We start from the raw sequence: 20,650 nt of genomic DNA, 5'->3' as shown, positions 1-20,650 counted from the left end.
AGATTGCTCACGTAGCCACTCCATACTGGTGGGAGAGAACTCTCCTGTCGACACAATGAAATCACCCCAATGAGCGGCGGTAGCTACATCAGCAGGAGACGCTCTCCTGTCAACACAGCGCTGTGCACACGAGCACTTATGCCAGCACAACTTATATCACTCGGGGGTTTCCCCACCCCTGAGCGACAAAAATTTTGCCTATATAAGTGGTTGTGTAGAAATTGCCTCTGTCTTGAGAAGAGAAGGCTCAGGAGGAACCTGATAACAGTCTGCAAATAGAAAAGGGACGTCATAAAGAGGACAGTGATCAATGGCTCTCCGCGTCTACCAAGGGTAGGACAAGGAGGAATTGGCTTAGTCTGCAGCAAGTTTCAAGAACACATTAGACAGAAGACCTCTCTGGGAAGGGTCTAGGTACACATAAACTTGCCTCCTCAGTGGCAGGGCACAGGGAACAGACTAGGTGACCTCTAGAGTTCCCTTCCAGCCCTGCACTTCTGTGATATTATCGCCTCCCAAGGTAAGAAGTGGAAATAACAGTTCTTTGAGTGGTTTAAAACTGGAGCGCTTTGTCCTGTTGAGATCATACTATAAGGAACAACCCTGAACAGAGTGAGGGGGTGACGAGGCCGTTTACACTCCGGACTGCTCAGACTGTGATTACAGCATGCGAAGAGGATAAGCCAGGGTCTGAGCTCTGATCTCACAGTGCTTACACAGGCATCCACAAAGTGATTTTATCTTGCAAACAGAACGCCACAGCGGAAACTACAGAAGTTGATTGACAGCTACCAGAAGGAGGAAAATATGCATAAGAGCCACAGACCCATCAGACACCTTGTACTCATTGGGAAACCTAACGTATTCAGCGGTACCATATTTTCTCCTTCAAATAGTGAGACACAGGTTCGCATTCAGTCCTGCATTCCGGCTCTGACAAGAATTCACAATATTCCAGCGTGGTGGGAAAAGACAACCCCAGAGCTGTTTCGACCCACAAGAGAGCCAACCGTGCTAGCCTTCAGTCGCGAGGTAACTAGAGTCAGCTCTGCATCAGCAAGTGACTTAAGTGCCACCTTTGGTCCTAGAGGTTATGGCGATAGCCACATTACAGATCAATTAGCCGGATACCGAAAACCGAACTGTGCTATTTCCTATTCAGTGGTCTTATCCCCAATCCAACCTCCACCCCCACCCCAGCCACACATGTTTTTAAGTCAGAGTAACAGCAGAATTACAGTACTCTGGATCCGCACTGGAGTTAGTGAGGTCAAAGTCTGGCCCATAGACTCTACAAATATCTGAATGGAAGGCATGGAAAATGCATCAACAACAATTTCCTTATCGCATAGCACTAGTGTGAAGTTATTTCAAGGGTAAAATATTTCTAGCAAAGAGCTGCCTTATTTAGTAAATCATTATGAATCAACGATTTACTTCAAATGAGAATCTGATGAATAACCTCATGCTTTTTAAACCATCTAAGAAAGTTACTGGGGAATTACTCAGTAAAATGTGTCTCATAGATCTTTTATACTGTGTTAAAAAGACCACTCATATACAGAGACATTCTGCTCAGTTACACTGGGGTAAATCAAGAATAACTCCACTGAAATCAACACAATTACTGTGGTGTGGAGAACAGGACCTATTATGATCAGGTTCACTGGTGTATATCAGGGGTATCTTCTGTGAAGGCAGTGGGTGGTCGCACTGATGTAAAACCTGACCAGATCCAGCCGATTTGGTAACCTAACACAGCAAGACCTGAGTTAAGCGACCGTCCAAAGGAGCAGACATGTGACTTCAACTAACGGTCGAAGAATACTGTCCTGAAACTACATGGAGATACTCTGAGGTCGCTGCTGAAGACAGGGAAGAGTCTATTTGACAGTGGGCTCCTACTGTGCCAGGCTGTCCGAAGTGTTCACAACGCAGCAATGCGTTCAGAAACCAGCTCTGAAATCGCCAAACTGGGCAAGGTACTTACTGAGCTGTAGAGATATCCCTCACCATTCATGGCGACGTAGAGACCTGCCTTCACCCCCTGGATCGCCACCACACGAAGGCCCACGGGAATTAGATTGAAGAGGGCTGCAGTTGGAAGAAGAACAGGGGAAAGCAACTGTTACTGAAGTTCGTCTTTCCCTGTGGCCTATATTCCCTGTTTTCATTGCCCTCTAGTGCCCCACCCCTTTACACACGAAGCAGAGTTACAAACATCTCCAGGGATTTGCAGTTACAGGGAAGGGTCTGTAACTCGCTGTCATAAACAGATAGCTAAGGGTTAATGTTCTTTTACCTGTAAAGGGGTAACACCAGTAACCTGAAACACCTGACCAGAGGACCAATCAGGAAACAAGACTTTTTCAAATCTGGGTGGAGGGAAGTTTGTGTGTGAGTTCTTTGTCTTGGGTCTGACCCTCTCAGCTCTGAGAGTGATTTTTCTATCTCCTGCCTTTCTAATCTTCTGTTTCCAAGTTGTAAGTACAAAGATAGTAAGACAATAAGGTTTATATTGTTTTCTTTTGTATTTACATGTGTGTAGTTGCTGGAATGTTTAAATTGTATTCTTTTTTGGATAAGGCTGTTTATTCATTTTTTTCTTTTAAGCAAATGACCCTGTATTTGTCACCTTAATACAGAGAGACCATTTTTATGTATTTTTCTTTCTTTTATAAAGCTTTCTTTTTAAGACCTGTTGGAGTTTTTCTTTAGTGGGGACTCCAGGGAATTGAGTCTGCAGCTCACCAGGGAATTGGTGGGAGGAAGAAGTCAGGGGGAAAATCTCTTTGTGTTAGATTTACTAGCCTGACTTTGCATACCCTCTGGGTGAGGGGGAGAAGTACTTGTGTTTTCCAGGACTGGAAACAGGGAGGGTGGAGTCCCTCTGTTTAGATTCAAGGAACTTGCTTCTGTATATCTCTCCAGGAACCCAGGGAGGGAACACCTGGAGGGGAGGAAGGGAAATGGTTTATTCCCCTTTGTTGTGAGACTCAAGGAATCTGAGTCTGGGGGTCCCCCCGGGAAGGTTTTGGGGAGACCACAGTGCGCCAGGCACTGTATAGATCCTTGGCTGGTGGCAGCTTTACCAGGTCGAAGCTGGTAACTAAGCTTGGAGGTTTTCATGCTAACACCCATATTTTGGACGCTAAGGTCCAGATCTGGGAAAAATGTTATGACACTCGCTTTGAAGGGTGACCTTAGGGAGGGTTGTAAAAGTTCCACTTCTCATTGCATCCCAGAAACCTGCAGCCCAACATCCATCTACTCACTGCTAGCCAAGGAATAAAGACTCTCACGAGGAGCCATCCTGGACTCCAATGTCTCCATGACTTGAGTCCTCTGTGCCAGGCAGCATGAAAGGACAAGACCCTTCAATGCCCCATTTTACTGCCATCCTATTGATTTAAGCATTGCAGCCACTTCCTCCCCAATATGTTGCAAAAGGTAACTATTGCTGGATGTCATACAGCCACTTGGACTCAAAGAGGCGACCTCTCCCTCATGCATGATAGCATTTTTGCTATTATTTGTAATGTAACAGTATCGGAAAAGCTGCTGGTATTATTATATTAAATGTCGATGCATTAATTGTTTCTACTGTTGCTACCTGTAATACGGGCAGAACTGAGATACCTCAGCTGAGATCAGGACCTCACTGTGCTGTAGTTGGGGTCTGTAGGTGCTACTCTATGCACAGTAAGAGACAGTCTCCACCCCAGAAAGATTACAGTCTGGCTAGACAAGACAGAGGCTGGGACAGGACATGGAGCCACAGAGAGATGAAGTGATTTGCTCAAGGTCTTACAGGAGGTCAGTGGAAGAGCTAACAACAGAATCCAGGTCTCCTGAATGGCTGCCGTGTGCCCTATCCATTGGACCACACTGCCTCTCCCCATTAACCAGCAACATTTCAGAAACCTCTAGCCATGGCCCAGTCTAGCTTTTCCAGAACCACAGAGATACTGCCCAGTGTCTCATGACCTTCTCCTGCCAGGAAGGAGTCCAAGTCAGGGATTGTCCCTCTTCAAGAGCATAGTACTCCTCCCATCTGTTGGCCTGGCAGAGTCAGAAAATATCAGCTCTCACACACATCACCATTGTGGGAGTTAGTACTGACTCTCCTAAACTCTAGACTAGGGTAATCACTGGAGCGGTGGGGAGACGAATTAACAAACACTTCACTGGTAGGTTGTATTATATTTATTTATTCATTCAAAAGGCGTCTGTCTGAAGTGTCTCAAAGGGGTTGGAATGTTCAAATTAGTCCCTGGGGGGATGTATCAGTGGGTAGAATGCAGGGGAGATGCTCAATGATCAATAGCATGCTCTTTATCACATGGCTTTGCAGTTTATGGCCTAGCGATTGCCATAAGTATACCTAATTATTCAAGTTATTTTATAGATAATTGATATAATTGTACAGCTAGTAAATCACTTTGTAAAGTGAGCACAGAACAGTGGGGGCTTTGGATGACAGGTGATATCCAGATGCCAATCATCTTTTTCATCTCCCACTGCCCTGCTCCCTGGCCCCTTCTCCCTTGGAAGCCTTCTGTGCCCCAGCATGCTAATAATTCAGTGTTACTGCGACACAGACTGTTAGTGCGAACCCTGGTTTAACAGAACTGAATAATTCAGACCCAAGCCAGACTAAGATTTCCTAAGAGACTTTGCATGCACACATGCTGGGTAGGACACGTGGCTTCAGCTGCACCAGGAGAAAACAAGTACTGCAACACACCATAAACTCCAAGAGTCTTTTCCACACAATGCCGATGAGCCAGTTGCAGAGACTGCACTTGTTTAAACTGTTTTACCAGAGAGACAGTTTTCAATGACCTCCTCTCACACACCCTGGTGCAAACAAGGGATAACTCCATAGAAGGTCACTGGAGTTGCACAGCTGTACGAGAGACAAAGCATTTGGGAATTATTCGAAGCACTATGGGAAGGCCAGGTATGCCATGATGACATTCGCAGCAGGTCTGCCTAAAGGTAAGAGGGATAGCTCTCTCTCAGTGGGAAAACAGGCACTACAGACATGCTGCCGGATACAGCCCCTTTTCAGAAAGCCAGCCTACCACTTCTGAAAAGTTCATGCTGAAATCCCACTGAAGCAAATGCACATGTTTAAGTGGTTTCCTGAAGCAGGAGGGCATCAGTGGAAATCAGTGTCTAAAGTTCAGCCTCAATATGGGTCTTTGCAGATCAGGGTCTACGGTGATGCTGTAGTCTCCATGTTCAGGATTGGTGCCAGTTTGCCGGTTCGACACACTAACACTTCTCACTGCTGTAACTATATCAGTGTTGTGCAAATCCTTCACACAGGCTCCTCCTGAGAAGTTCCCTTACCTAGGCAAGTTTTTATTGCCATAGCTTTGGTGCTACAGCGATGCTCCAAAGCCTTGTTTAATTAACAACTCTATTTATAAGCAATCGCCCATCCCTCTCCTTTTTAAAAAAACTGAAAAAAATGGAGCACATCATTACAGATAATGAAGGCAAACAGCCACCATTATTCACTGTCTACAATTAATTTGTCTTACACAGAAAACTTGCCTCACAGACCATTTGTTTGGCAGTTTGAGTGACACCACCCAAGATCACTGAGGCAGAGGATCCGCACAGAAACCTCCTCCCCCACCCCAGGGGCCAGCACCCCCCACAGGGTAAATCATAGACTATTCCGTGTAAGGCATCATCGCTGTGCATTAGGTGAGCAAATCCTGGGACCAGGAGGTGGCAGAGCTGTTCTGGAAAGAACTTCTACAAGAGCACCAGATCCTTGGCAGGCATCAAGACGGTTTTTGTGACTAAAATGTGTTTATATTCAGGGTAAGAAGCTAGAGGTTTACCTTGGTATCAGTCCAGAACAAGGATTTGAAACTGAAAGCTCTAGCATGGCCAGGCAGACTGAAGCAGTCCTACTGAAGTCATAGGGCCCAATTCTCCTTTCAGACTGGAGGAAGCCAGGTGTAACTGTATGAAGGTCAGTGAGCCAGTTACCCCATTGGCATCCATGGAGCTATGCTGATTTACCTCACTTGAGGATCTAGCCCAAATAATTTAGACGAGTAGAAGAGTGAACTGAGACAAGAATGAGGCCCACTGTGTGACCCAGATTCTCAGCTGGTATGAACTGGAGTAGATCAATCAAAGGAGCCATGCTGATTTACACCAGCTGGGGATTTGGCCTTGTGAGTGCAAGATGAAGCATTTACCTGGAATACACTATGTAGGGGATCTAATTCACCCCTCTGTTACAGCAGAATTGTGCTGGCATATCAAGGGGTAAAACAGCTCTGGCACAGAACTGGGGTCATGGAGTCATGAACCAGACCCAAGAGCGATACTGATCAGTCTAGAAAAAGATTATGCTGAGCAAAAGGGGGGGGGGGGGGAAATCAACACAGCACAAATGGTGACAGGTGACCCTAACAATCCTACTGACCAAATTCAGGGTAGTAACATGATGATATTCATAAGATAGATATTGGCCCAAGTTCTCCTCTTACGGGGTAACCCCATTGGCTTAAATGGAGATACACTGGTGTAAATCAAGAGTAAGTGTGAAAAGAATCTATCCCACGACTTTTAACTTGATAGCGTCACTTTAACTCCATGGCCTCAGCAGCAGATGTACGAAAGGCTGTTTTGCTGGATGCAAGTTCAAATGACATTTCATCTTGGCTTCTAACTGTATTCAATAAAAAAACAAAACAAAAAAAACAAAAAAACCAGCCTCCTGAGTTTCCCCAAGAACAGACACAAAGTGGGCACCAGATAGATAAATTAATTTTAAAATAGCTTAAATATTAGCAGTTCCTCTTTATTTAAATAACTGGATTTTCATTACAAGTTTTAATTACATCAGATGTGTAGAAGGGACGTGTCTCGTTACCTTGCCAGAGTAAACCCACATAGTGTATTCTATGTAAAATTAGCTCCCTTTCCTAAAGCTAATCAGCCTGCCCCTTACAGAATGCAAAGCAGTGATGTATGGAACATCGCGTTCCTTTACGTGTTTAAATTACAGACTCCATGCAGAGTCCATCTAGACTGTCCCCCTGCATCCTGCCAGGTGAGAGTGAATCAGACCCCACCCATGGGCTATGGCTGTGCGTTTGGATTCCTACAGTGTGAATTTCAACCCTGAGCAGAAGAGACACAGGGTCCCAAGCACTGTGCGAGTCCCATTACATGACCCAGATTTTCTGACGCGCCCACAAGTTTCGGGTGTCCAGCTTGATTGTCAAGGGTGCGGAATATCCATAGCTCCTGCTGGATCTCAAATGGAGCGGCGAGTGCTCAGCACCACAGAGACTCAAGCCTACTTTGTCTCAAACTGGGCACCCAAAACAAGCAGTCGTTGCTGACTATCTGGGCCTAAACCCTGCTCCGGCCCTCTGCACTGGGGTGATCACAGTCAGTAGGGTCTCTCGTGCCAGTCTGGGCCACGACAGGACAGCTCTCCAATATTTATCTAGAGTCATCCGAGTTTCAGATTTAGCTCATTACTTTCTTGTCCCATCCTCACTGGCAGATGCGAACAATTAATTCCTGTCTTCTCTCCCAGCCCTGGGCATGTGTGTTGACAGATATGCTTTCTGAGCAGGGCCGGCGCTACCATTTAGGCAGCCTAGGCAATCGCCTAGGGCGCCAGAATAATTGGTGGGCGCCGTTTTGCTGGAGGGGGCAGCAGGCGGCTCCGGTGGAGCTGCCGCCGTCCTGCCTGCGGACAGTTGGCTCCTCACGCGGCTCCAGTGGACCTCCCGCAGGCACGACTGCGGCAGCTCTACCGGAGCCACGGGACCAGCGTGCGGGGCGCCGAAATTGCCGTCCGCCTAGGGCACTCAAACCCCTAGCGCCGGTCCTGCTTCTGAGCCTTCTTTTGCCCTGACTGAAGATATCAAATCCACTTAACCTCTCCCATAAGTCATAGGGCCCAATCCTGCAACCTGTACTCACTGGAGTAGTCCTTGCTCACATGAGCAGACCCACTGATGTCCTCCCATGAGTCTGGCCTGCTTGCAAGTACGGCCTGCAGGACCAGCCTCTTCACTTATCAATCCTATTTGCATTGTGCGGCAATGGCTGCAAAATTCTAACAACCTGGTGCACCTCTTTCATCCTCTGATGTAAGCCAGCGTAGCTTCCCTGAAATCAAAGACACTACGCAGTGGTAAAACCCCAGTGAGAGAGCAGAATCGGGCCCTATCCCTTCCAGCGAACTACTGCTGTGTGTTTGCTGAATACAGCCTTTGGATTGCGGGGGGGGGGGGGTTGTTTTCAATAAGGGCTGTTTTCCAAACCTCCTATTATTTCAGCTGCTATCCTCTGGAAGCATCGTTTCGTGACCTGGTTCCCGAAGCAGAAGGTAGGACTCTAGCTGTGCTTGGACCGTTGCTGAACAGAGGCGAATAAGCGCCCTACTCGTGTGAAACGTGCTCCCCCTGCCATGGAGACCCTGCCTATCAGTCACCGTTTTGGGCACAGCGTCACGTCACTGACAGCTATTCAAATCGTACTGTAGTCTGAGGGCTCCCCACCACTCCCAGGAGGCTTCCTGTGGAACTACTGCTCAGCCAGCATTGGAGCCAACAAGCCCCACTGACAGCTCAAACCCTGCAGTCCTTACTCAGGAAGGACCTCCAGTGGGTTGGCTAGGAGTTCTGTCTGAGAAAGGATGACAGGATTGATTCCTGGATTAAGCAGACTGGATTATCCCTCCATAAGAGTACATCTACACAGCTGACGCATGCTTCCCAGCGAGGGGAGACAGACGCCTGCTAGCGCTGTTCAGGCTAACACGCTAAAAGTAGCAGCATAAGCGGGGCTAGCACACATGGCAGCTAGGGCTAGCCATCCAAGTACAAACAGGCCCAGGCCCCTGGGTACGTATGTGGGTGGCTAGCCCAAACCGCAGCCCGGGCATCCTTAGCTAGCCTGCTATTTGCAGTGCACTTGCAAAGCACAGCTAGTACATGTGTCTACCTGCCCTGGAAAGCACCCTCCCAGCTGTAATGTAGATGGACCCTTAGTGGGGGACTTTATCTTTGTCGAGTCCCCTCAAAGATCAGCTTCTGCTCCAATTATTAATGACTGAGAACTCCAGTCCCTTTGGGAATAGGCCAGACGTGAATGCGGCTGCAGATTTCAGACTCCCAGAATAGGGACAAGATTCAGTCCTGCCCTAGCTGATGCAGCTAGTGAGAGCTAAGGTACTGCCACCTGTTGTCAGAAGGACTCCTGGGTCCCACAGGGAGGGCGGAGCTGATGCCATAGATGGCACTTTGCATCTCCTCTAGGGCCTAATCCTCCAGCGTGGACTCAACGGGAGCTGAAGGCACCCAGCACTTCCCATGACAAAAATGTTTTGTGCCATCTCTTGCAGAGGGCAATGGGACACTGGGTAGTGCTGATGTCCAATGTGCTCTCCCACAAATGACAGAGGCTTGCTGATTGCTGCATGAAAAAAAATCAACATCAAACTTTGCTCCAGACCCTGCCATCCATAGAAGGATCTGGATAACTTCTGTCAGCCTCTAAGTATGGGGTGCTCAGAGGACTCTTTCCCTGGAGACAGGCTTCTCATCACTGCCTACTGCAGAGTCTCTTTGGAAGCAACTTATGATGGCACAGTCAGAGATGAGGTACTGGAATGGATAGATTCTTGGTTTGATCCAGTCTGGTAATTCCCGTGTTCCTGAGTCTAGTTAGGTTTCAGATGTTTTCCCTGAAGATCACTTTCCTTTATCCCTAAAGGAAACAATCCCTACATCCTTCTCCCACATACATAGCATCTGTGCAAATATCACTCCTCTCTCTTCTGGCAAGAATTCAAACCACGCGTTTTTATTCTTCTCCCCACCACAGATGGTTGTTGGAGCGTTAGAGAGAGAAGGGAAGAAAAAAAAAAACAATGTGTGAAAACAATAAAGGAGAGATTTAAAGGGGAAGCGTCGATGGAAATAAACTGCTGAGAACAGCTGGCTCCTTCCTAATTTGATCTTTTCAGAAATGAAGGCTTACAAGTGAGACCCACTAGGTGATGCATTTCATTTATCATCTGGTTGCAAAGAAGGCTAATTTTTCTTACTGTAGTCGCTGTTTTCGTCCTTGGTCCCATCAATCGTACCATCTGGGTGCATCTGCAGGAAGTATTCCTGCTGGCTGAATAACCTTGTCACAATTCCTTTCAGCTGGGGTTCTACAAAGATAATAATAAGTATTAGATACACAAAATATACCAGGAGTGGCAAGAGATATCAATTACTCAGCTACCGTAAACTCCTAAGTAAATAACCCAGTATTCTGGTAGATATGTTCCTGTGGTTCCTTACATGTTTGATTGTAAAGCAGGTGTATAAAACGGAGCTCAGGTGAAGATAAACAGAAACCACACTGTTAGTACAGCACCGGGTGAAGAACTGAAGAAAATTCATTTAGAAGAGCTGCCTTATTGCAAGTCATGTACATCCTTCTAAGCAAGCGTCAATGAAACCTGCAGACCATTCCATCATGTATAAACCACAAGGGTTCCCAAACTGTGGGTCGGGACCCCGTTTTCATGGGGTCGCCAGGGCTGCCATTAGACTTGCTGGGGCCCAGGCTCAAAGCTGAAGCCTGAGCCCCACCACCCAGGGCCGAAGCCAAATCCCAACGGCTTCAGCCCTGGGCAGCAGGGCTCAGGTTACATGCCCCCTGAAGCCCTGGGGCTTTGCCCCCCGCTTGGGGCGGTGGGGCTTGGGCTTTGGGTCCCCACACCGGGGCAGAATGCTCGGGCTTCAGGCCCCACTCCTGGGGTCGTGCAGTCATTTTTGTTGTCAGAAGGCGGTCGTGGTGCAATGACGTTTGAGAACCGCTGACATATCACCTCTTTACCAGAAAAGCTGGTTTAGAAATAATGTAGGGAGTTATTAAAATGATATTAATACTATGATTATAAATTAATATGAATAAAAGCAAGTTACTAGTGACTTAAGAGGAAAATATCCAGTGCAGTATATCATGATGAAATCAGTTTCATGGCTTTGATGCACCAAGTGAGATTGTTTAAAAAGCCATTCTATAACTCCGGTCAGGCTGTGTCAGTGTTTCCATTAGGAGCCCTTGTTTCCAACAGTTTACCACTGGGTTATACAAATCTCCTTTGAGAATGACATGAAGAGCCCAGGGACACTGCACTCCTTTTGCAGACAGAGTGTCCGTGGACATCTCTGGAAGCTCTGAATGCACGACAGCAGGAACAGATCATTAGTGTGAAAGGGCTCGGCTTAAAATCACTTTGCCAATTTAAGAAGAAAACAGCATCATTTTAAAGTTTGTGGCAGGAATGCAAATTTAGAACTGGTGAACGTGATCTTCTGCAGCACTCTGCTCAACAAAGTGACTTTGGATTGTTAATTCTAGGCAGCATTCCTTGGTATAATGCTGTTGCTCCTCTGAAGTAGAGGTAGGAAGAAGACGATCATTAAATAATTATACCATTGAGTTTAGAGTGTTTGCCAGAATAATGTCCCTAGACCACCAGTTACCTAGTACCTCATGCTGCAAAAGGAGACACCATTGTATTGTCACTGCAGTAAAATCAGAGCTAAGTGCCCCTGATTCCTAGTCTCATTACAAATCTAACACACCTTCTGTCAAGCCTGGCTCCAGGTTCAACATTTATGAGCTTTCTGGCCAATCCCGGCCTAGTCTGGAGTCATCTTAGGCTGATTTATGGTTTTGAGTGGTAATGAGATGGGTCTTGCCATTTTTGCATGTTTCCCCATCAGCTGAGATTTAGCTGGAGTTTTTGGGTCCAGCCCACTCCCCAAATTCACAGAAAACTGAAAAGAACTAAGCTGCCAACACAAGCTGCCGAGTTTCTCACAGCCCTAATAAAATCTGATAACAATGGCGTGGTTCCTGTCACTTCATATTCTGCTTGGGCTGCCTTTCTCCACAGGGGTGTCTGTGCTTTCTGCTTTCCTCTGACATACGATGGTGGAGAAGAACCTCCACTTACACGGGGCATGTTCTATACATGAGGAGAAATCCTGCCCTGCACATTCCAGAGCTGCCATCTGCACTTGGGCTTCCACACACTATGTTTGGGTTGGCATTTCTCAGGGAAGCAGTAGGATTTTGATCAGCCTGATTATGTCTCAGGTAGGCACCTGGACCTGTGAACGCTTACATCTGAACTAAATCCTAAAGCCCTGAACGCTCAGACCTGCACACAACAAGCATAAGCCTGGTATTCTCCTAGGGAGATTCTCCCCACAACCCAGAATAGAAAGAGGTGGGGGTCGGGGGGGCTTAGGGACACATTAGCCTGTGATGAGAGCAGAGGGTGATCCCTGAGTCCCATAGAGAGTCTCTCCCCTTCTGTTTGAAAGCTCTGGATTTCTTGCAGTTTGCTCATCATTACCCACACCTGCCTACCGCTGATTTAACAGTCCTGGGCACAAAAAGCTTCTGCCTGACTACAGAACAGGTGTAGCTCTGGCTAGTGCAGGCTCCCCCACGTGGCCTGGCCAAGGCACCACAAACATGATCTGGGGGAAGCAGACCCAGTGGTGGACGGCAGGCAGGCTGAAAGGAGCATTTGTTGATTGATCTATCTATCGAGGACGCCAGCAGAGGAGGCAGGGAGAGTTAAATAGACTGAGCCAAGATATGACCACCCACTTCTTTGGCACAGGCCATCAAACAGTCATCAGATGGTAACTGCACCCGTTACTAGCATCCAAGGAATGGATTGGAGCTGCAGGCCCAGAGGCAGCCCCTGCTTGTGTGAACCTGAATTTGCCCATATGTTTTGGACTCATTTCCTTGTGCAGCAACAAAGATTGAACAGGTAATTGTACTGCAACTTGCTGGAGTGCTGCTGTCCCTTACGCTGCAGTCATTTGCAGGGAAGGCTGTTAGTTTGTGGGGAATATCTCAAAGGCAGCACATCGTCCAGTTAAGGTGGGGGGGAAATGGCTGAATAAATCAGTGCAAGAGGCAGCTTACGCGTCAGACAATAAACATCGTGAGCCCGTTTGGGAGTTTAGCGAGAGGGAAGGACACCGAAAGAGCCTTCAACTCTGACCAGGCTGGTGCTGTGATTAAAAACTGTACAATCAAACACAGGTTTAATATTGTAATTCTCTTATTTGTCCAAAACTCCTTCAACAATATTGCCCCAAGCTACAAGCACTAAAAGTACATACAGTACAAAGAACAGAATCCAAGCACACACCAGGCCCACCTCTTAAAAGGGACAGCGCCTTATAACACACTTCAGCACAAAATCCCTTCCTTTCACTGAGCAGCAGAACTCTGCACACCCTCCTGTTTTGCTTTCGATCAGCGTTCCTGCTCTGTGGAAATGCAATGGGATTTAAGTGGACGAAACATGCTCACTGGTGACTTGGCTTGCGGCACTCACGCTCTAGTGCAGCAAAGCAAATGCATTAAAAAGACAAGCTTTACCTCCCCTTATTTCACTGTGTCAATGGAATAGATTTGAGAAGCTCTCTGAAACTAACCACCGGATTTGTGCAACAGGGAAGAAAGCCCATAAAAACAAGACCATGGATGGGCAGCAGAGACTTAGCAACGTTCTCATTAAAACGCAGGGACCGGCTGTGTGGAGCGACTGTTTGAAAGACATTGAAATGGCAACTGCTGAACTGATAACCCTTAGTGAGCAAGAGAGGTGCTCTAATACAGAGATCAAACACAAGGCCCAGGGCCCATCTGCCTCCAGACACACCGTGATTACGTAGATGTATTACAATAGCACCCACTAAGACTGGAGCCCCATTGTGCTAGGGGTCGTACACACACATAGAGAAAGTCCCACTCCGAAAAGCTCACACTCAAACTAGTCAAGAGACACCAAGGGCAGGAGGAAAAACAGGATCAGAGAGGGGAAGGGATTTTCCCAAGGTCCCCCAACAGGCCAGGAACAGAACCCAGGTCTCCTCATTCCCAGCCCAGCACCCTACCCACTAGACCCCTGGGTTCTCCCATTAGATAAGAGATTTCACCTACATCAGCATCGAGAACACTGCAGTCTGTCACTGCTGTGGGACTCGTTTAACCCCACCCCTCACCCACTGCCTCGTGGCATTCACCAGCTTGTCTGCTGGTTCTCAGAGCCCCATGATCAGGTGAGTGCCCTGCACAGCTGTCAGTTTCCTACCAGTGCATTAGTCTAGATTTTGGGTTCCCTGCCCTCCTTGTTTGCATGGGAATCCCAGAGAAGGCAATGGGATTTCTGTGCAGTGAACCAAGGGAGACTCTGGCCCGCATGCTATCAGTACTGTAAGGCTGCTACACTTTAGGACACCAAAACTAAGGGCCATATTTTGGCTGCTCTTTTGTAGATGCACATGGCTCAGCACCTCCCCCTCCCCGCCACACCCTCCCCCCTTGCACTCCTCTCCAGCCGCTGGCCAGAATCCTTCACTTTATGTGCCCACAAGAACCCAAAACAGAAAGACACAAAGCAGGATGTTCTCTAAAAGCAGAGGTGCAAGAGAGCAGCAGTGCTGGTGGAGAACCCCAAAGGGATCATCTGTGGTGCCCCTTTTGCCCCCCACCATGGTCACAGCTAACAAAGCCTTGGTCTGTCTAACCCAACCACCAGTGACCAGCGACACTGGGGCAAACACTTCCTCTGATGCCACTAGATCTCTGATTTGTACATATTGGATTTCCCTATTAATCGAGGCTGAATACAGAATCTACCCGAACGATGGGCACTGTCCGAACTAGAAAACATAAGGAAGATAACTGTGTTTAATACAAAGACGGTAGCTCATCTCAGTTGATTGGACTCTTCCAGTTGGCATGCATACTTCCACCTTTTCATGTTCTCTGTGTGTATAAATATCTCCTGTCTGTGTGTTCCATTCTGTGCATCTGAAGAAGTGAGCTGTAGTTCACGAAAGCTTATGCTCAAATAAATGTGTTAGTCTCTAAGGTGCCACAAGTTCTCCTGTTCTTTATACAAAGAGAAGGACACTCAATCACACCACTGTATAACAACACCCAGCTGACGATAGCAAATCGCAGCCCACAGCCATCAGTACAAGATAAGCTCATACACAAGAGAATATAACTTCAGGGACAAGGAACATCACTCCACTGCCAATGCCCCCAAACCAGCTCAGCCCAGTCCTCCCAGCACACCAGATGCCCCTTGATGTGTGCCCTTAAGGTTAACTAATCTGAGCCCTGCGGGACCATGCTGGGGAACTGAGCTCATGCTGAGCATCCGTCACAGAGGCCACGGTGCCAGGAACCCCACTCCCTGCAAGCTCAAACAGCTTCTCTCATCACATCTCTGTGCTACTGCCTTGGGGGAAAGAGGTGAACCAGCCTCCAGATCACTTAGTGGTCCAATATCCAAGCAGAGGTGATAGGACCCTGGTTATAGGAGGCATCCAGCCCCCCCATACAGTAAATTGCCTGGAAGTCAGTTTCCAGCTCAGGAAGATGAAGGGTTAGGTTGCCCTTTCTGGGATTTGAACCATTGGTCCCAAAGAGTCTTGGTGATTCGTACGTGATGCTGACATCACTATGTAACCCCTCTGGCTCATCTGGCTGGTGTAGAACTGCTGCTAAATTCTGCCCCGAAGGTGTCTGCATTTCAGTGGTGAATGAAGCGATCTCTGTCCTGAGCATTTATGCTCATAGCGCACACACTCTGAGAAAGTAGACAGAACATATAAATATTTCTGCTGGAAGGTTGCAGCATAACACTACTTACTCCTTAGAATTCAGAGAACAATACACAAGACCCCAAAACAGAAAAGAGACAAAGCAGGCTGCTCTCTAAAAGCAGAGGCTCGACTCACCCATCTTACTTTAAGCTGGTTTCCCTCCCTGTCATAACATATTCCCAGATTTGGACCTTAGCATCCAAAATATGGGTGTTAGCATGAAAACCTCCAAGCTTAGTTATCAGCTTGGACCTGGTAAAGCTGCCACCACCCAAAAAATTAGAGTGTTTTGGGGCACTCTGGTCCCCCCAAAAACCTTCCCCGGGGACCCCAAGACCCAAATTCCTTGCGTCTCACAACAAAGGGGAATAAACCATTTCCCTTCCCTCTCCTCCTTCCCAGGTGTTCCCTCCCTGGGTTCCTGGAGAGATACACAGAAGCAAGCTCCGTGAATCTAAACAGAGGGATTCCACCCTCCCTATTTCCAGTCCTGGAAAACACAAGTACCGAGATAGCTAATCTCTCTTCCCCCTTACCCAGAGGGCATGCAAAGTCAGGCTTAATAAATCTAACACACAGATTTTCCCCCGACTTCTTCCTCCCACCAATTCCCTGGTGAGTTACAGACTCAATTCCCTGGAATTCCCCACTAAAGAAAAACTCCAACAGGTCTTAAAAAGAAAGCTTTATATAAAAAGAAAGAAAAAGTACATGAAAATGGTCTCTCCGTATTAAGGTGACAAATACAGGGTCAATTGCTTAAAAGAAATATGAATAAACAGCCTTACTCAAAAAGAACACAATTCAAAACACTCCAGCAACTACACACATGTAAATACAAAAAAAAAAATCTCTTTGTACTTACAACTGGGAAACAGAAGATTAGAAAGGCAGAAGACAGAAAAAATCCCTCTCATAGCCGAGAGAGTACAGGCACAAGACAAAGAACAAAGAACTCACACACAAACTTCCCTCCACCCAGATTTGAAAAAGTCTTGTTTCCTGATTGGTCCTCTGGTCAGGTGTTTCAGGTTACTCCTTTCCAGGTAAAAGAACATTAACCCTTAGCTATCTGTTTATGACACTCCCCCCCAGCTCCTCCCCCACCCACATACACACTCTTAAAGTGATATTTTGCAATTCCAACAGTGTCCTCAATACACACCTGGATAGTGCACTCTGTATGTGTTGCGTCTTGAACTGAAACTGTTAAGCCTTTGTTTTCTGTGCACTAAAAACTTTAAATACCTAAGGACTCTGCTGCCTCCATGGACAGCCAGCCATTCTGTACTGCAAAGTGGAGAGTGTTAGACAGGAGGGAGAGACTGTGTGTGCTCTCATAGGAGACTGAGTTCTGGTCTAGAAAAATAGCAAAGAACCAAGAGCAAAAGTGCTCTGGCTGAAAGTCTGTGTCTGAACTCAGTGGAGGGGGAAATGTAGCAATATTATCAGAGATTCCAAATGCAGGATTTCAAACTGGCCTTTCCTGAAACCCGCTGCTCAGCAAAGAACATTCATCTAGCAAAGGGGAGCATTTCCACTGCTTATTGGCACTGGGAGGACGCTGAATATCCTTTGTGTCCATGAAACAGTTTTGCCGAGGATGTGACAGCAAACACTCCAAGACCTGTACTACATCTTGGGAGCACCACTCACTAAAATATTTTTTAAACAATTGTTTGTGGCAATTAAACATTTTAGCCTGGAACTTACACATTCCATTATTCTCATTTTCCTCCATTCAGGATGCAGCTGTCAGAAGGGGCAGTTGATTTATGACCCACCCAGGCAGCTCCCAGCTCCTTAACGCATCAAAACTACCATTCAAGTCAGAGCGTAAATGGCTTCTAATTTACTTATATTAACTGCAACTTTAAAGTGCCATCACAGAAATCATTTTTACCCTCCCCTCCCCTAAAAAGTGACGATTCCAGAACACTTGTTAAAACTAAACAACAGCCACGCACCAGGAAAAAGCTAGTGTCAAACCAAAGCGTTAGCGAGCGTTTATATTAGCATATCAGGAAAATCCGTCTGTGCACCCAGTGCAGATTGCTATGGTGACAGGCGTCAGCACCGAACCCTGGCAGAGATGGGAAACAGAGAGAGGATAATTGTTCTCTCCCACTCCAGGAACTGCTTGGTTCAGCAGTGAGTTGAGATTAACAGTGTGGTAAGTGGTTGGTCTCAATCAATATATCACCATCACCGGAGCCACAGCACAACTTACCGGCAAGCTTTACTGAACCACAAAAACTGGGGACTTCCACAGAGGAACCAGGAGCTGCGCTAGTGCAGGGGTCCCTGGCCCTGCACCTTGTGCAGCCGTTGGCACCCACGTGAGATGCTGCCAACTCAAAAGCGACCGCACAATATGCAGAGAATCAGGTTGGAGCTTCCTTGACACCAGGCAGAGACGCTGCATCTCACAACACATTCACTGTGAGGTCGAGGCATCAAATCCTTCTCCCTGCAAATAGGGGTTGATGCTGCAAGGCGCTGAGTGCTCTCAACCCCCACTTCAGTCAGTGAGGGTGGAGAGCCCTCCCGGTGGGAGTGAGGAGAGGAAAACAAAACTGTCCTGAGCAGAAGCAATCCTTGAGAAAGGGCCCCCCTGCATGAAAGGACACTGCAGCAGGTGGCCTGTGGTGACTTGACCTGTCAGTATATAGCGTGTACCGGGAGGGTGAGGGGAACATGTGTCCAGGTACATCTGCAGCACACATGCCCCCTGCATTGCAGGTACCATCTCTTGAGAGTGGCCTCCAGCAATTCTCACACTGGTGCTGCGACAGCTTTCACAAGCACACGCCTCCCACGCACGTCCGGCCCCTGCAAAGAGTGGCAGCGTGGACGTGGTGCAAGTTTGCAGGTGCACAGCTGGCAGGCGGGTGGGAGAGCAAGGGGGCACCTGGCCCTATCTAATCAGGTGGGCAGAGAAAACGAGGACGCCTGTGATGATGGTGTATGGACACAAACAGGCACTCCCTAATAATGCAACGGTCTTAAACTGACCCATAAACCTGCTTCCGAAGTCATTACATGCCCCCTGGATAAGCGATAGCTCTGCAATTTATCACCAGTGTGCGTGCGAAGGACAGAGAGCTGTAAGTGAGCAAAACACACTCTCGAGGAGTGTAACGTTAGACATCAGACCGCTGAACTCAGCCGCCGTGAAACTCTCCTTTCTCTGTCCAATTAAAGGCCCAGCGCACAGCAGCTCCCAGCAATGGCAGCAACAAAGAGTCCTTGTGGCACCTTATAGACTAACAGACGTACTGGAGCATGAGCTTTCGGGGGGGAATCCCCACTGCGTCAGATGCAAGGCCATGCAGTTAGTCTGTAAGGTGCCACAGGACTCTGTCGCTTTTTACAGATCCACACTAACACGGCTCCCCTGCTGATACTTAGCAATAGCAGGGCTACTGTCACCCTCCAATTACAGAGCATTCATTCCGAGAAGAAAATGACTCCAGTATAACAGGGCTCCACTGTACACATGCATTTACCCACTTTGGCTGAAAATCTCAACCCAACCCTACTATAGACAGGTGCCTCCATAATAACGGAACAAAACAACAGCCTGAGTTCGCAGGACCAGCCTCTGCTTCACTGAGCAATGGGACACGCTTCAGAAAGCTGCAGCACGCTTTCCCTGACACAGGAGGGCCGTAGGCTCAGTGCACTGCAAGGACGTCTCCCGGCAATCTCATTCCATTACTGGCAGGAAGTCACTGGAGCACGCGCATACCTTACCGGGCAAAGAACATCCCAGGGAACTTTTATATTCCATGCTCATAGACTCATAGACTCATAGGTCAGAAGGGACCAATCTGATCATCTAGTCTGACCTCCTGCACAAGGCAGGCCACAGAACCCCACCCATCCAATTTTATAACACCCCCTATCCCAGGATCGAGTTATTGAAATCTTCAAAATGATGCCTATTAAGAAAAATATTAACACTCCTTGGCCCACAGAGCAGCGGTCTTCCTGCACTGCCATAGAGGGGACAGGACACAGGAGACTTTGTGCTATGCTGCCTGTTTTCTACAGCGTTTATTCCCTTCAGGACAGGTCTATCCCCAGCAGGGGCAGAGGCTCCCCAGGTAGTGGAGAGGTTGTGCCGTGCTGGAGGTTTGCCCCACAGCCCAGGTGCAGCCCCTGTGCAATGGGGAGCTCAGCTCTGCGGGGATAGCTGTGCAGCGGCACGCATGGGACAGGAAGGGGTGCTGCTGGGACGCGCTGAAGGATGGCTGGGGCCAGGGAATCCATGGCTTTGTGAATCCTCTGGAATACATCAGCCACTGGGGAGCAGCCACTCTGCAGACTAGGGAGAGGGCTCCTCTCCCCAACCTCCACCCTATAACTGGGCCCAAGTCTCACCCACTTTGCACATAAGGTGCAAGGCAGAGGAGAAGCAGGCCCAATGGCTCAGGTCAGTTCCTAGAGGACAGATGTCCATGTAATCAAGCCAGCCTGCTAATCAACCGTGATACATTGGTGGGTCACTACTCTATGTCAGCAGTGGTTGTCAGGCCTGACTCACTCACCACACCTCACACACACTGTTGTCCTGGTCTGTATCTAAACATTGCCGCATACGCTGTCATTGGCAAGCTAACAGCTCATTAGTATGGGGTACGTACAAAGAGGTATGGATATCTGCTGGAATCCAGCCTTTAGAAGTGTTTGGCAAGCAATGCGTAAGCCCAGTTTGTCTTAGACAAAGGAATGTGTATTTGTTTTGTCTGACTAGCTGGGTCGCCAAGCAGCGGCAATGAAGGTACATTTACATAAAAGCCATCAACCTAGCGAGTACGGGAGATAGCCTCTTGCAGGGGTCTGAACCACAAATGATCAGCAACTAACTCAACTGATTGTATACAATGTGACTATTATAAAAGTGCATCAGGTAAGGTCTTTTTTGAAAGCTA

General features: G+C 47.7%; 1 protein-coding gene across 3 annotated transcripts in view; it reads right to left on the bottom strand.

Annotated features, from left to right (window-relative positions):
- FGF12 (fibroblast growth factor 12) overlaps positions 1–20,650 on the bottom strand; it is a 306,312-nt gene that overhangs the window by 76,801 nt on the left and 208,861 nt on the right. For all 3 annotated transcript variants that reach the window (XM_030576185.1, XM_030576184.1, XM_030576183.1), the window contains exons 2-3: positions 10,106–10,216; positions 1,991–2,094 (exon numbers count right to left, since the gene is read on the bottom strand). In XM_030576185.1, coding sequence (XP_030432045.1) covers positions 1,991–2,094; positions 10,106–10,216 — 215 coding nt within the window. The remainder of the gene's footprint in view (positions 1–1,990; positions 2,095–10,105; positions 10,217–20,650) is intronic.

Source organism: Gopherus evgoodei, chromosome 9 (genome assembly GCF_007399415.2).
Source record: "Gopherus evgoodei ecotype Sinaloan lineage chromosome 9, rGopEvg1_v1.p, whole genome shotgun sequence".
Taxonomy (NCBI): Eukaryota; Metazoa; Chordata; order Testudines; family Testudinidae; genus Gopherus; species Gopherus evgoodei.
Note: the sequence above shows the minus strand (reverse complement) of the source record. Positions and strands in the feature narration are given on the sequence as shown.